The sequence below is a fragment of the Meriones unguiculatus genome, chromosome 11 (assembly GCF_030254825.1).
Source record: "Meriones unguiculatus strain TT.TT164.6M chromosome 11, Bangor_MerUng_6.1, whole genome shotgun sequence".
Classification (NCBI taxonomy): domain Eukaryota; kingdom Metazoa; phylum Chordata; class Mammalia; order Rodentia; family Muridae; genus Meriones; species Meriones unguiculatus.
The window spans coordinates 78,201,473-78,218,627 of NC_083359.1; the positions used below are offsets into that span (position 1 = coordinate 78,201,473).

The following is a 17,155-nucleotide window of genomic DNA, read 5'->3' on the forward strand; positions in this document are numbered from 1 at the left end:
TCTCTGTGGTTGGTTGGAACCACAGTGCAGAATTTTCTTCAGCAAGTGCAATGTTTGTTAGACAACTTTTAGGTGAACCCTGTCCTTTAAGAACGCTTGAGGACCTTGTGTAGTGGTTTGAATGAATGCCCCCTGTAAAGCGTTTGAATACTTGGTCCTCACTTGGAGGCTGTTTGGTAAGGACCAGGGGGTGTGGCCTTGTTGGAGGTGTGTCACTGGGAAAGGGCTTAAGGTTTCCAAAGCCTGGAACTATCCCCAGTGAGTACTGTTTCATCTGTGGATCGGGCGGTGAGCTCTCAGCTGCTGCTCCTCCTTGCTACCAGGCTTCTCCCGTGATGGCGATGGGCCAGACCTCTGGAACTGTAAGTTGCAATGGAACCCTCCCCTTCTCTAAGTGGCGATGCTGTTTTCTCATACCAACAGAAACCTTGTAGGAGACAGCCATTCTCCAAAGTAAGGACTGTAATACAGATTCCAAACACAACTCAACCCGAAATTAGGGCTTATGGAAATTATTAGAGTCACAACTGGATTCTACGCCAGCTTTCTGGCAAAATCACCCCGAAGAGAAACTCCACTAGCGCAAAAACTGCAGCAATGACTTCAGGACACAAGCCATGCAGAACACCAGAGACTTCACAAAAGACAAAACTACAACAAGCCTCTGAATGCTGTAGGATGGATATGTGGTCTGAGTAATAAACGTCCCCACAGTCACAGGCATTTGAATACTTGCTTCCCAGTTGGTGGTACTGTTTGGGAGAGTTGGCTAGGATGGTTTTGCTGCAGGAAGGATGTCACTGGGGGTAGAGGAGAGTAAAAGCCGCACCTACTGCTAGCCTGCTCTCTCTGCTTTGTGCTTGCAGAAGACACAGGCCCTCGGCTTCCCAGCGCAACGGCCACACCTGCTGCCTGCTGCTATGCTTACCCTCAGGCAAACTCTGAACCTGCTGGAACCATGAGTTAGATGAACTTCTAGATAAACTTCTTCTGTCAGCTGCCTTGGCCATGAAATTTTATCACAGCAACAGAGAAGTAATTAATCCAATGAAGAACTTTAAGAATACAGTCCATTAGTCTCAGCATCTGCTTTGATACCCTGCAAGGTAGAGCCTTTCAAAGGCCCTTTGGGCAGAGTGTAGGGAATCTTATGAAAGAAGTGGGAAATAGTAAGACCTGGAGAGGACAGGAGCTCCACAAGAAGGGCAACAGAACCAAAAAACCTGGGCACAGAGGTCTTTTCTGAGACTGATACTCCAACCAAGTGCCATGCATGGAGATAACCTAGAACTCTTGCACAGATGTAGCCCATGGCAGTTCAGTGTCCAAGTGGGTTCCATAGTAATGGGAACAGGGACTGTCTCTGACATGAACTGACTGGCCTGCTCTTTAATCACCTCCCCCTGAGTGGGGAGCAGCCTTACCAGGCCACAGAAGATGACAATGCAGCCACTCCTGATGAGACCTGATAGACTAGGATCAGAAGAAAGGAAAAGAGTTCCCCTACCAGTGAACTGAACGAAAACAAAACAAAACAAACCCTTTCTCCTTTAAATAACAGAAAAGAGGGGGGAGAGGAGAGGAAATGTACATGGCATCTAGGGTATACACCTCAGTGTGTGTGAGGCCCCGAGTTTGTTCTCAGCACTCTTTTAAAAATAAAATAAAAGAATTGATTGAGAACAATGTGCTGGATGTGGATTTAAAGGCAGCAGCAAAGCAGATAGCAGTTGGCAGTGTAAAGTATTAAAGAAGAAAAGAGAACTAAAAGAGCATCTGTGGATGAGGACAGGACCTGCTAACACTGTGAGGGCAGAGCATGGAGCGACGCACACATAACCACATCACTGTGCTGCCCCTCAACGAGGGGCATTACTACAGGAAGAACAACACAAGCCTGATTAGGCACGACAGAGCTCACAATGTAGACCAGCCTCCATATGCTCTAAACACTGTCTAGAGTATACTACAATGTACATGCCATGTCAGCAGTTGTTAGACACATTTTTCCCCCCAATATTTTTTTGTCCAAGTTTGACTGAACCTATAAATTAGCAGCTAATACCAAGCTGCTTGCTTAGCATGCACAAGGTAGGATGACAGGAGAGGGCCAGCTATGACAAAAGATGAACTTATACAGAAAATGAGTTTTGGATAGCTTAAAATGGTATAAAGGCTTTCATGAAGTATGTGTATTATTATTATAAAACCACACATGAGGTTATATGTAGAATTTAAATTTGGAATAATAGACAAATGGAAATACAGTTGTTTCAGGGTCAGAGATAATATCTTAAGTTTAACAAAGAAAGTCTTTCATTCCTTAGTGAATGTAGTTATTTTAACTCTGTATCTAAGTTATATATACATATATCTTTATGCTAATAAAAAACAACTATGTTAAATGATAATATAGCTGGAAAGGTTTTCTAAAATGTCTTATTTTTTTAAAGATTTATTTATTTGTTATGTATACAATGTGTGTTTGCATGTACACCTGCATGCCAGAAGAGGGCACCAGACTTCATTTCAGATGGTTGTGAGCCACCATGCGGTTGCTGGGAATTGAACTCAGGACCTCTGGAAGAACAGCCAGTACTCTTAACCTCTGAGCCATCTCTCCAGCCCCTAAAATGTCTTAGTAGCAAGAGTTTTGACATACTAAGTGACATTTCAGAAACTATTCAGTGGTCGTAATTTCCAAGGTGTTTGTGCTCTACAGCCCAGCGACTAATACACTTAAGCACATGTATCATGGAAGGAGGTTAACAATGCTAAGCATAGAAAGCACCATTTACAGCACATATTATTAAATAACGCCTCTACTTGGGAAAACACAGCAACTAAACAGGAATAATACAGTCTACTCCTGGATGTGTTCTCTTGGGTGCAAGGACACATAAGGGCTTTAACAGGACAGTAAAGTTACAGGCATTCTTTTGCCACATGACATGTCCTATCTACGATAGCTGGTTTAAAGTGACCTTGCAGGTCAATGAGACCATTGTCTAACAAGAGTGTCTGATGTTACGCTTTTCCCAATAGCTATTTTTATCAATTTGTTAAAACTTCCACTCCTTGAGCACTTCCTAAACACTATATTCATTTTCTTATTCCAAACACTATATCCATTTTCTTATTCATTTCTTAATAAAAGTCAGACAAACAGTATACAAAAACTGTCAAGAAACACTTAAAGAAATGCTCAACGTCCTTAGTCATCAGAGAAATACAAATAAAAACCCTGAGATTTCACCTTACACCCATCAGAATGGCTAAGATAAAAAACTCAAGTGACAACACATGCTGGAGAGGATGTAGAGAAAGGGGAACCCTCCTCCATTGCTAGTGGGAATGTAGACTTGTACAACCACTTTGGAAATCAATCTGATGCTTTCTCAGACAATTAGGAATAGTGCTTCCTCAAGATCCAGCTATACCACTCCTAGACATATATCCAAAATACACTCAAGTACACAACAAGGACATTTGCTCAACCATGTTCATAGCAGCTTTATTTGTAATAGCCAGAACCTGGAAACAACCCAGATGCCCCTCAACTGAGGAACAGATACAGAAATTGTGGTACATTTATACAATGGAATACTACTCAGCAATTAAAAACAAGGAAATCATGAAATTTGCACATAAATGGTGGGATCTAGAAAAGATCATCCTGAGTGAAGTATCCCAGAAGTAGAAAGACACACACGGTATATACTCACTTCTAAGTAGATATTAGACACATAAACATACTAAAAATCTGTACACCTAAAGAAGCTGAGCAAGGAGGAGGACCCTGGGTAGGAGGATCAATCCTCACTCAGAAAGACAAACAGAATGGACATTGGAGGAAGGAGAAAACAAAGTGGGACAGGAGCCTACCACAGAGGGCCTCTGAAAGACTCTAACCAGTTAGTGTTATCAAAGCAGATTCTGAAACTCATAACCAAACTTTGGGCAGAGTGCAGGGAATCTTAGGAAAGAAGGGGGAGAGAGTAAGACCTGGAGAGGACACAAGGAGAGCAACAGAACCAAAATAACTGAGCGCAGGGGTCTTTTCTGATACTGATACTCCAACCAAGGACAATTCATGGATTTTTACCTAGCACAGATATAGCCCGTGCAGTTCAGTGTCCAAGTGGGCTCCCTAGTAAGGGGAACAGGGACTGTCTCTGATGTGAACTCAGTGGCTGGCTCTTTGATCACCTCCTCCTGAGGGAGGAACAGCCTTGCCAGGCCACAGAGGAGGACAATGCAACCAGTCCTGATCAGACCTGATAAGCTAGGGTCAGGTGGAAGGGGAGGAGGACTTCCCCTATCAGTAGACTTGGGAAAGGGGCATGGGAGGAGATGAGGGACGGAGGATGAATGGGGAGGGAATAAGGAAGGTGACTACAGCTAGGAAACAATGAATAAACTGTAATTATTATATAAAAAAAAAAAATACCCGTCAACCCCATCCTTATGTAGCTTCAAATCAAGAGGAGTGGTAGACAGCACAAAATTCAGAGGATTACATACAACTCTTCACTCCTCCCAACACACCAGTAACCACACTGCACTGTTTTCCTTCCAAATGGCTGGCTGTTGCCCTTTGATCTCTTTGGCAGTTCCTACACATCATTATAAAGGACTCTTCTATGTGTACCTCCTGGCAATCCTATCCACATTCTTTTTTTACATGAGTGCAGGGGACTGAACCCAGGGCCTGGTGCTGACATGGTCTACTGACTGTTCTCAGCCTCCCCACGTGTACAAATAGCACCTTTACACTGGTTCCTTCCAAATTTCACTTTCTTTCTCAGACTATTAATACATGCCCTGACACACTGCCCGCCTGCCTGTTTCCTTGGAAGGGGTTACTCGGCAGGTAAAATAAGAGTACCCGCTGGTCCTGCTTGGCCCAGTGCTGTGCAGTCTATCCCACGGGAGCGGCAGCAGCACAGTTCCAACACTGGGATTCTTCACTTCAGAGGGCGTCAGCTACTCCCATTTGATGTCAAACCATAAAATCTGGTGTCACCATGACTCCCCTTGCATATACAGGGTGACAAGTTTTTACTATCCTTTCCTCTTGTTCTCTGATGCAAGCACATGTCCCTCATGTCATCTCTTTGACTCACTCCTTCATATTGCTCCTCTTCCCCAGCTACACTCACTTTCCTCATATCCTGTCAAGGGTTACAGCTATCTAAAATAGAACTCAAAAAATGTTACTCTTCTGCTCAAAACCTTCCAGTGCTGGGCTGGAGAAATGGATCAGTGGTTACGAATATGTACTGCTCCTGCAGAGGAGCTGGCACCCATACCAGAGGCATATTTTGCTTCTCAGGGAAGGCTTGAGGTTCCAACCTAAAACTGAAGCCCTCTGCACCTCATATTCTATGCTCTCACTTTACTTTTCACGTAACACTGTTTAACTCACTTCACTGGAACATACAATCTGGGGGGCAAATGTTGGTGTATGTTTACTATTGTATCTCCGGCAACTATGTGGCGCCTAACACATAACAGGTGCTAGGTATATGCACTGAATCACAACATAAATGATACTGTCATGTGACAAGTGTAAGACCTTAGGAGAGGCTTACAGAGGAGCAAAAAAGTCTAACTTCACCTGACAACTCAAGAAGGGAGAGATGGTTTGCATGGCAGGCACATGGCAGGCACAGGCTCCAGGATGAAGGACTAAAAGGTCATTTTGCCAGGCCAAAAAAAGTAGAAAACATGTTTAGAAGGAAGAAAAAGGCAAAATGATGAAGAGATTCAGATCCTCCTGTGGTTTTCCTTTATCCTCAAAGCAGCGAAATTGTTGAGGTGGTTTGAGCAGAGGTCCTCTGAGGACATTTCAATGTTGCTCATCATGGCTACTTGACAGAACAGATTTCAGGAACCAGACAAAGTGGAAGCTCACCGTAATGGTTTAGCAGTACTGTCAATGGCATGGTTTAAAGTCACTCAGAAGACTGGTGAAGCACATGTTCAGGTGTGTCTGTGAGAATTTTCTGATAATTAACTAAAAGGAAAATCCACCCACTCTTGAATGCGGGGAGCACCATACCATGGGCTGAGGGACTGGAGAGAATCAAGGTTGGGGATGGGCGGACCGGCTGAGTGCCAGCATGCCCCTCCCCACTCTGTGGCCCGTCACCTGCTCTGCACCACATGTTTTTCCCAGCAGGCTGGACTCTCTAAAACCACAAGCCCAACTCTTTCCTCCAAAAAGTTGGTTCTGTTGACAAGAAAAGTGACCAGTATACACACAGGCCAAGTGAGAAGGCACTGCTGTGAGTCAGTGGAGAAAAGATGTTTCTTCTCTCCATCAAAGAAGTGTTGACAATACATCGAGGTGCTGACAACAGAGACTCTAGGGGTTTATGAAGGTAAAACAAAATTAAGAGTGCTGGGTGCAATGATGTGCACCTACAATCCTGTACTATAATCCTCCTCTAATGTAAAGCACTCCGGAGGTGGACAAAGAATGAGCACGACCATGCCTTCAGCTATATATACTGAATTTGAGGCTAGCCTGGGCTACCTAAAACCTTGTCTCAAAAGGGTAGAGGAGTAGGAATCAAGGGGACTGTGTTAAATTTAATGAGGACGCGAAATCAAGGGAAATTTGAAGGTTTACAAAGTATTGTTCAATCTCCCAGAAAAAAATTTTTAAAACTCTTAAAATGGACATCTATATTTTCAGATAATAATCTGGTATACAACATCCAAGCCCCTACTCATTAATTCCTACAGAGCGCCTGAAAGAAAGCTACTCCAGGTAAAAAAAAAAAAAACATACAGTCATCTACACGCAACCCTGAGATCCAAAAACACTTAGCATAGCATAGGAGAAAAGTATAAATATCTCAATACAAATTTTATCCTGATTACAAGCTAAAATACTTTGGATGTTGTAGGTTAAATAAAATCACCAACTGATTTCACCTTTCCTTTTTTACTTTATAATGTGGCTACCACAGAAAGCATGGTTAAATAAATGACAGCAGCTTCCCAGGGGTTATCCTGAGTCAGGTCAAAGAGCAATAATAAATGTATTTTAATCATAAGAAAAAGTGATTCTTAGTAAGACTGTTAAATTCAAGGTGTGGGGAAAGGCAATTTTTGTCAAGGATAACAGACATGAATACTCCAAGGTTTTCTGTTTTGAACATTTAAATACAAAAACCACCCTCTGCCCATTACTTATAAAGTACATAGCTCCTCTTTGCTTACTATTAACCCAAAAGCTCTACTTCTGAACCACTCCGCATTACAGAGAAAGACAACACAGGCTTATGGAAATGACGGGCTCCGGGATCATGCAGCCAGTGTCCCTTCATTTGACAGGCACTTGATATAAGCCTACTTGGAAAAAAAAAATCACAAGAATAACTTGTTTTCACTTCAGATGTACTAGACATATTAGTTATTACAGTGTGTAGGGCCACTACAGATGTGTATATAACACAATAAATACCACATGTTATTCCCAAATAACGAGTCATGAATTATCAAAAAGGCCTTGTTTGAGAGACAAAATAATAATAATCAAGTTTATATTTTTACTCACTAAAAGCAAAACCTGTTTTTCCCAAACCTAAGCCTATGGTCGCACCGATCTATGGTGACCTGAATGTGCTATGGCTGAGTCTCAGCGTCGGCAGAGCCCTGTGGGTTAGCACAGGGAGCACAGAGGAGTGCGGCAGCTCTCCAGGAGGGGCTGTCATAAAGACACCCGAGCTGGGTCCATCTGCAACAGGGCCACTGCCCTTCCTGCCTTTCTGCCACACTGTGAGGCAGCCACTGGAACCTTTACTCAAGACTCAACAAATAATGCCCCCTGCTTCCGGACTTTCAATCTCTAAAACTATTATCTAAATAAACCTCCTCTATAAAAAGTACCCGGCATCAGGCATTTTGTTACAGCAATATAAAATAAACTAAGACAGCTGTATACAGAGGGTAACTGTCACTATTCCCTCATCAACAAAGCAAAAACATTATTATTCACAGGCCCTAAAAGCAATAAACTAGAAACACACATGTGCCTATCTATAGTGAGTGTGTAGATATGTAACATTAGTCCCTTTATTTTTAGTGGGGGAAAATAAAAGCGTCAACACAGGAGCCGCCCGGCCTAGCCCCGAGTTAAAGCTCCACATGAAGGTGGACAAAGAGAACTGACCTCAACACATGCACCCACACCTCTAACACCACATTTTTAAAAATAAGTTTTTATATAATCTAAACTAACATAGTCACATTACATAAAATTTAGGTAGACGGAAAGATTACTAAGTTACATCCAATTTTCACCTTCCCATTAAAAAGCCTCAATGCCGAGTAAATCATTTTACTTCTATAAGCCTATTACTTCCTTCAGTAATGAAATCAATTTGTCCAAGTGATTCAAACATCCCATTTATGACTGACAAATGCACTATGATGAACGCCATCTGAGTCGCTAGGACTAAATAAACACAGGTAAGTTACATGACAAAGTTTAGACAATCAATGATTAATATAAAACATGATTTGAATTCCTTAGACATCTTAAGATACTGTAGTTTATCATGTTCTGCACTTAAAAGGAATATTCTTAAAACTACTTACATCTGGCTGAATAGCTTTAAACACTGGAACATCCATTAACGTGATCTGACCCTAAAAGACAAAGGGGTTTTGTTTTGAATAAAATTTCTTTGGAACCCTATGATACAAAATGTATTCAAAATGAATAAAATATCGATTGCATGTTAAATTACTGAATACATCCTCTTTAAGGACTTAAAGAAAACTGAAAATTTGGTCTTCGTGCCATGAATTACTCTTAGTTATCTCCTTCCCAGGTAAGGCTGGAAAAGAAAACTATTTTGGCACTGTCACGTGTTAGACAGCACAAAGCTTGACCTGAGCTCAAGCCCTGCTCCCCACATGATGGAGGCAGAAAGAAAAGCCAACTCTAAAGTTGCTCTCGGATGTGCGCACACACACCACAGTGTAATAAAAACTGAGCAGACATCAGGGAAGGCAAACACATACTACAAACAAGAACCCTTTCTTCTGAAAATGCTAAAGTGGTTCAAGACCAAAAAAGCAGTGTATTCAGTTAACAAAAGACCAAAAACCTAACTAACTGAACACTTATGTCAGTTAAAAAGATTTTCTAGATAATTTCATGAGATTCCAATGATTGGGAAATCACATTTCTCTATTTCTGAGTTTACAAAACACTTGTGAACATATTGGTAAGGTGGCAGGGTGAGTCAGCAAAGGTAGTGAGCAAGTACTTACCGGTTTGTTACCAAACTGAAGGGGGTAACAAGAAGCAGCCCATTAAAAAGCAAGCTGTCCTTCCTTCCCACCTCAGCCTTCTCTTGCTCTATACTTGTGCTATCTCCAACAACTCCTACATCCAGATTTTAAAAACAAACATCTCCACTCGAAAGGCAGAGGCAGATGGATCTCTGTGAGTTCGAAGCTAGCCAACGCTACGCAGAGAGACCCTGTCTTGAAAACCAAAAAAAAAAAAAAAAAAAAAAAAAACAAAACAACAAACCACATGCCTCTTCCACCAAGGTCACAAATTTCTAACGGAATAATAAAAACAATGCAAGTATATAAACTTCATGCAAAAACTGGAAAGCAAGAGGCGGGAAGCGCGCTATTTTTACCGCGTATTCTTCTGGCGTAACCTTAAGAACGTCGAATACCACAGCATCAAAGCTTTTCTTCAGTTCGGAACCCTTCTCACTTAACGACTCAGAGCTGCTACTTTTCTGTGAAGACAGAAGAAAAAACAGCCTTTAAACACTGTCTCCCGGCCTGTGCCACAGAACGGAGACAGGCCCTAAAAAGCAGGGACACCGGGGCTGAGGAGATGGTCAGCTGGTAAGTGTCTGCCCCAGGACCACGGGGACTGACCCCGGAGTCTCCATTGTCCACGTGAAATGTAGGCAGAGAGCGCACTTCTCTAACGGCAGGGACGGGCAGTGCGAGGTAAGACGCTCCACGGGGCTTGCTGGCCAGTCAGCCAGCTGAATAAGCTGATAGGCTCTCCCCAAACTACCTCAGGGGGTGGATGGAGACACCTGTGTCACAACGTGACATGAATGCATGAATGCACGCACGCACACGCACACACACACACACGCACCCACACCTGAGGAACTAAGTACACTGTGTAATAACAGATACAGAAAAGCTGAGCAGAGTATACCACTTAGGTGGAGGAAGGCTATCTAAAGAGCCAGAAATTTTGAAAGCTAATGTTGAATTTCAATTTTTTTTTTCTGGTTCCTATGTTAAGTCACTTTTTTGTATGTTTCTTCAAACAAACATTCTGGTTTTACCTAGTTCTAACATGAAGTAAAGAAAGAACGCTACACATTTATAGCCATGCATCGCTTAGCAATTCAGATGGCGCCAGGGTGCTGTTAAACAACCCCCTCAATTACTAGTGCCACAGCTTACTCACTCTGCAACGGCTACAATGGGATCACGGGACTATTGTTATGTGTGAAGTTGCTGTTGACCGTCACCCAAGGCATGACTATTTATAATGCTTAAAACTAGGAGAAACAGGGAGGAGGGAGGGGCTTATGGGGGGATGCAGAATGAATAAAGTGTAATTGATGAAAAAAAAAAAAACTAGGAGAAACAGGGCTCAAGAGATGGCTCAGAGGTTAAGAACACCGGCTGTTCTTAACCAAAGGTACCGAGTTCAATTCCCAGCACCATAACCATCTATTGTGAGATCTGGCGCCCTCTTCTGGCCTGCAGGTAATAAATAAGTCTTCAAAAAAAAAAAAAAAAAACTAGGAGAAATAGTAAATACTCTTGTAACAAGCCAGTTACTAAACTATGGTATAAGCCATTCATACTTTTGAATATATGTTAATGGCAGAACTCAACACACCTGATAAGAGGGAACTTAACTGAAGAATTGTTCACATCAGACTGACCTGTAGTCGTGTCTGTAGAACATTTTCTTCACTGCTGATTGATGAGGGAGGATCCAGCCACTAGGGAGGCACCATTGCTAGGCAGATGGGTCTGGGCTGTATAAGAAAACCAGTGGAGAGGACCTGGGAACTAGCCAGAAAGCAGCTTTCTTCCAAGGAATCTACTTCAGTTCCTGCCTGTAGTTTTCTTCCTCCTGCTCCTGCCCAACTGTGCTCAGGATGTAAGCTGAAACACACCCTGTCCTCCCTGAGTTGCTTTTGGTCACATTGCTTATCTAGCGCAACAGAAAGCAACTGCAACGAACTTGTGTCAGAGGAGTAGGGCCGTTGCTGTCACAGCCCTGACCATGATGGTCAGGTCTGTCACAGCGATAGCCCTGACCTTGTTGGGTTTGGGAAGAATTTTGTGCTACAAAAGCCATCGAGTGCTCAGAGCTGTTCCACAGAACTTAGAAGAGAAGGCTGCGCAAAGAAAAGGCGGACTATGGAGGTGTGCTTGTGAGTTTTAGAACAAAGCATAGACTGTCAGCGCTGTTCGTGTGATGTTCTGGATTAAGAGTCTAAGGGTGTAAACCTGTGTTGAAGAATCATCTGTGATTATTAAGAGTCCAGAATCACTGAGGCAGAATCTTCTGGGAAGTATTTCCTAGGGGCACACGGTGGGGCAAGGCTAAATTTCAAGCTGGAGGCTGAACATGACAGGAGTGCCCCCACAGTACTGGGGTTGAAGGCATGAAGAGGTCATGGAGAGCAGCTGACGCTTTGCACCACATGGTAGGGCTGGAGTTCTTACAGAGAGGCCAAGAGTAGCCATAGTAAAGGTGCAGTCTCAGTTGTAGCGGAAGGCCCAGGACCAACGTGTTTCAGAGAGAACTAAGGCTTGGCACTGTGGAGAAGGGATGGACCCCTGAAGGGTGGCCCGGAAAAGCCACTGGGGCAGAAAGTCTTGGATTGTGCAAAAATGGAGGAAGCGAGTTGAACAACAGCCTGAGTGCATTTATTCACCTGATCAGAGAGGTAATGTGACTGGATGCTTCATGTTTCCACAGCCTTGACTTCCCCAGATGACAGTGGCAGGCTGTCATCTGGGACTGTGAGACAAATAAGCTCCTTCTCCCTAACCCTGCTCCTGTACAGGTATTGCATCACAGCAACAGGAAATGAATTAGGATAGAAAACAGTTCCAGAAGTAGGCCTGATGCTGTGATAAACCTGATTATGTGGCTTTTAGGACTCTGTAACCGTGTTGTAGGTGGAATGTGAAGAAACTTTGGGCTGGAAAAGCCATTGAACACTGTCACCAGAACTAAGGGGCTGCTCTCGTGGAGGCTAATTAGAGAAGAGTGCTTACAGAAACAAAACGGTGGAGGCCCAAACCATGTGACCTCAGAAGGACAGGTTGGAAAATGGGCTAGGAGAGTGTGTGCTAGTTTTGCCAAGAATAGGGCTGCATTCTGCCTGAGTGCTGAGAACATGAATGAAGCTGAATTTAAATATAACAGACTGACCAATTAGTGGCCTAAAAGCCACAGAGGGTATTTAAGAAAGAAGCCAGTTGATTCAGGTTAAGTATTTTATCCATAAACTTATTACTTTTTTAAGGAAATCTGCATTGATATGTTAACAAATCTAAAGCTTACAATGAAGTAGAAAACACATGTTTTTCACTTTATTGTCAGGGCTGGAAAATGGCTCAGAGGTTAAAAAGAGCACTGGCTGCTCTTCCAGAGGTCCTGAGTTCAATTTCCAGCAACCACATGGTGGCTCATAACCATCTAATAATGAGATCTGGTGCCCTCTTCTGGCAGTCAGGCAGAACACTGGGAACTAATAAATAAACAAATCTTTAACTTCTCATACAATAAAGTATATTTATTACTCTGAAGCCGAACATAATTCACTTACTTTTAAGAGAAGAAACAATTTTTTGTGCAAGTGAAATGATATATTCCACTTGATAAATATTTGTGCACTGCTTCCAGCCTGTCTAGAGCAGGTCTCTGGATACAGTTACAATGTACTAAGCACATACTCATATTTTAAAAATATGGATACAACATAACTAGTAAACACACAAACAATCTGCCTCAAGGAGGAAAAGCTATGAACAAATTTATATAAGAAAATGTTGTTGTTTTTTTTAAGTTACAGTTTCAAAAATAACTCCCATCTGTTTATAAGAGTGGAAAAGGATTTGTTAAAAGTACTGTTGGTATAATGCTCTTTTGAAATATATACACCTTACCTTCATTCATTCAAATGCTGATTTCTCTCCCCTACTCTCTGGTTTCAATCTGGACACTGCATTATGATACTTATTCTAAGCATCATCTGTCTCAACTTTGTGTAAACATGCCAAAATAAAACAACCAGCCACAATGTTGAGCAATGGAGAGGAAGGAGTAGGTGGGAGAGGGGAGGAGCCAGAGGAGAGGTAGGAGTGGAAGAAGGGCAGGAGAGAGCTGGGAGAGCAGGCTGGAACTATGTGGAAAATAAACCAGACCTAAGAATTCACAAAAAGTAAGTATAATGGGTAAATCTAAATGTTAGGAAACTATGAGGGCTTGGAGGTTTAGGATGGAGTTACTATTGCCCAGCATTGTGTTCTAGGTTTAACTAAATAAATCCAGTCTCTGTGTGGTGATTTGGTTATACAGCTGTTTAGGATTAACAGCAGCATTACTAAAAGATGTATCAATATGCTTATTAAATATCAACAAAATTGTTAACTTTCAAACAAAGTACTAATGGGAATTAAGTTCATTAAGAGGAAATTCTGGGGGGCTGGGCTGATGCCTCAGCAGCTAACTAGCTGTGTGAAAGACCCTACACTGGTTAGCTTTTAGTGTCCAACTTGACACAAACTAGAGTCATCTAGGAAAAGGGAACCTCAATTAAGGAATTGCCTATCAGATATGGGCATGTTTGTGGGGAATTGTTTTAACTGGTGATTTATGGGGGAGGGCCCATAGGACTGGCACCATCCCTAGACAGGTTTGTATGTTTACTAGTTATGTTGTAGCCATATTTCAAGTGGTCTGGACTGTCTAAGAAGTCAAAATGAGCTAGGCCAATGGGAACAGCATTCTTCCACAGTTTCCACTTGAAAGTCCTATCTTCTCTTCCCTCACAGATAGATCATTACCTATAAACCAAATAAACCCTTTCCATCCCAAGTTGGTTTCAGTAAGTGGTTTATCATAGCAACAGAAAGCAAACTAGGACAAACTTTGAATGAAAACAAAAACAGAGAACAACAGAGGATAATAACCACCACAGCCACTGTCCTACACACGAGATCACCAGAACACACACAAACAGGTAAGCAGTATACCAAGGAGGGGAGTGAGGCAAGTTCTGGATGAAAGGCCGGCTGTAGGAGCATCTAAAGTTGAGTAGCAGGCAACAAAGAACCACCAGCCGTTTACGAAAATCTCAAGAGCTGTATTTTAAAGCATTAATTAGGAGCTGGAGAGCTATCTCAGCAATTAAGAGAGCTTCCTGCTCTTCCTGGACAGAGTTCAGATCCCAGCACCTATGTGGGTAGGCTTACCCCACACATAACCTCAGCTCCAGGTGACATGACACCCTCTTCTGTCCTCCAAGGGTATTTGGACTCATATGGAACACATACATACACACAGACACACAGACACACACACACACATATATAAATCCTGCAAGGAAAGAGTACTATTACTATCAAACCTAGGTTAAATAAGTCAAGGGGGAAAAACAGAATGTGAGGGCAGGCATGGCAACATATGGCTATAATCTAAGCATTTGGGAACAGAGGCAGAAAGATCCTTGGCTACACACTGGCTTGAAGTCAGCCTGGGCTCAATAAGATGTGACATCTTAAGACAAAGCATTCGTGGGTAATTTTCACCCCTTCAGTATAGGCAGGATCTATGACTTGCTTCTAACGAAGAGAATATGCAAAAAAGGAATATTCTGTCATGTTTACATCACATGTGATTACATGCCAACATTATTATTTTGAGTTTGCTGGCAGCCTCCCTGTTGTGAGAAAAGGGTGTGGTGCCCAAAGCAACTCAAGTAAACAAAATAACAAAGTAAAAAACTGTAAGTTCAAACAGGAAGCTATGGAACTGTTCTGCCATTCACAGATGTCAGAAAAGGGGTTGTCAAGACTGTTAAAGATCTCTAAGGTCAGGGGATTAAAGAATTAAACAGTAAGAAAAACTAAAAGAGTAGAAAATGCTAAAATTATTAAGGAAGGTACTTGAGATTTATATACAAAGCAAAAAAAATGGTGAGGAAGAAATAAAATCACAACACATGAGTACAAGAGGTGACTTCCTGGGTCAGCTGTAACGCCCATTCCCACTCTAAGCTACACCAGCAGAGCAAACTATCACTTCCTGCATGGTAGCCCTGACCTCCAACAGTTTTGAAGTCACGGTCTCAAAGGTACCCTAAAGGGCCGTGTACCAGAAGAACATCCCCAGTTTCTTTTAAATACTAACCCAGTAAAGAGTTTTATACAATCATTATTATTATTTTCAAGTATCTTAAGTAGATAAAGTACTTGTATGGTGCAATTAACATATTAATGACAAATTTTAATAATAATAAAAAAAAAGTCAGGCATGGTGGCTCATGTCCTTTAATCCTAGCACTCCAGAGGTAGACAAATCTCTGTGAGTTTATAGACAGCCTGGTCTATAAAGTGACTCCTGGGCTGGCTGAAACTATACAGTGCGACCCTGTTTCAAAACAAATTAATAAACAAACAAACAACTCTAGTAATGGCTTTGTGTGTACAATAGCTCAGCTTGCTCTCCAAGCATGAGGTCCTGAGTCTGACTGCCCAGAAAACAGAGAAGACACCAGGCACAGTTATACATGCTTGTAACCCAGTAATGTCTTATAACAGTACGGCAAAGGGTGGTAGGAAAAAAAAAACACCCAATGTCCTGCTCCAGCCTTCACGTGCACACACACACTTAGGCACGAGAGTCTGCACTCCTGTGCATACACCACACACACAAACAATAGTCCTCAGAAAAACAAATACTGCACACTCTTCAATGATTATGAAGAATGTATACTTAAATATAAATACACATGTATCTATATACAACATGAAGGTAGAGTGGGGGCTAAGTATGAGTGAGCTGTCTATAAAAAGAAGGGAGAGCCAGACAATGTGGTGGTCACACCTTTAAGCCCGGCACTTGGGAGGCAGAGGCAGGCCAATCTGAGTTCAAAGCCAGCCTAGTCTACAGATCAAGTTCCAGGACAGCAAGGGCTACACAGAGAAACCCTTTTGAGAGTGAGAGAGAGAGAGAATAAGAATATAATAGAAGATAATGGGGGAGAAGAAAGACAAACTACTGCATGTCTTTCTCATATATATATATAACCTAGATATGTGTGTGTGATCAAAGCTGAAGGGGACTATTTGTAAGGTGAAAGGAGACTAGCAAGCAGGAGAGGAGGGAAGGGGGACAAATATGAGCAAAGTTCAAAAGAAATAATAATAAAATCTTTTATTCTACCTAAGAAATGACAGAAATGAGTAAGAAAGAGAAACTGAAAAGACAAGCTGTAGACGTGCTCATACTGATTTAAAATGTAACGAACCATAAGGCTTGAAAGGGTAGAACGAAGTCACTACATGTCTTACCTCGGAAACAGTGGCTGCGATATTAACACTGCTTGCCTGCCCGTTCATTAGGTCCATGCTTCCCTCACCAGTCCCTGGTCCTACATTAACAGCAACAGAGTCTGATTACTTCATGTCCAAGGCCACAAATACATTATCCCTGTTTAAGAAAAAAAAAAAAAAAAAGACAGAAAAAAAAAAAAGAAATTACAATGTGTGTCTTCCTCTAAATTCAGGAGAACAACTGTGCCCATTGCTGCACTATAGAAAGGCTATAACTTTGCTACTCTCTTTATTTCAGCTAAGCCACTGTGTTCAAAGCATCAGAAGTAGGAAATGTGTCAGTGCTTGCTACCATTACAGTCTTCACAAGTGAAATAAAAGTGTCACTTCATTCACTAAGTGAATACTGTAAGGGAAAAAAATCAGACTACAGTATTTCTAGTTTTAACTAAATAAAAATTATCTAAAATATGGCAAAGTACTACATCCCCCAACTCAGTGATGTTTTCAAGGTTCAGATGTCACCTTCAGATTAACAATACCAAAGTAACTGCCA

At 42.0% G+C, this 17,155-nt stretch overlaps 1 protein-coding gene across 14 annotated transcripts in view; it reads right to left on the minus strand.

The window, feature by feature from the left end:
• The window catches only part of Ralgps2 (Ral GEF with PH domain and SH3 binding motif 2), a 123,793-nt gene that overhangs the window by 77,989 nt on the left and 28,649 nt on the right, over nt 1-17,155 (minus strand). For 6 of the 14 annotated variants that reach the window (XM_060364505.1, XM_060364504.1, XM_060364501.1 and 3 more), the window contains 3 exons: nt 16,618-16,697; nt 9,675-9,779; nt 8,614-8,664 (listed from right to left, as the gene is read on the minus strand). In XM_060364505.1, the coding sequence (XP_060220488.1) occupies nt 8,614-8,664; nt 9,675-9,779; nt 16,618-16,674 (213 nt within the window). In that variant the 5' untranslated portion in view covers nt 16,675-16,697. Of the gene's footprint in view, nt 1-8,613; nt 8,665-9,674; nt 9,780-10,964; nt 11,061-16,617; nt 16,757-17,155 lie in introns of those variants that run through there. The other 8 variants (XM_060364500.1, XM_060364497.1, XM_060364499.1 and 5 more) reach the window with 3 other exon arrangements.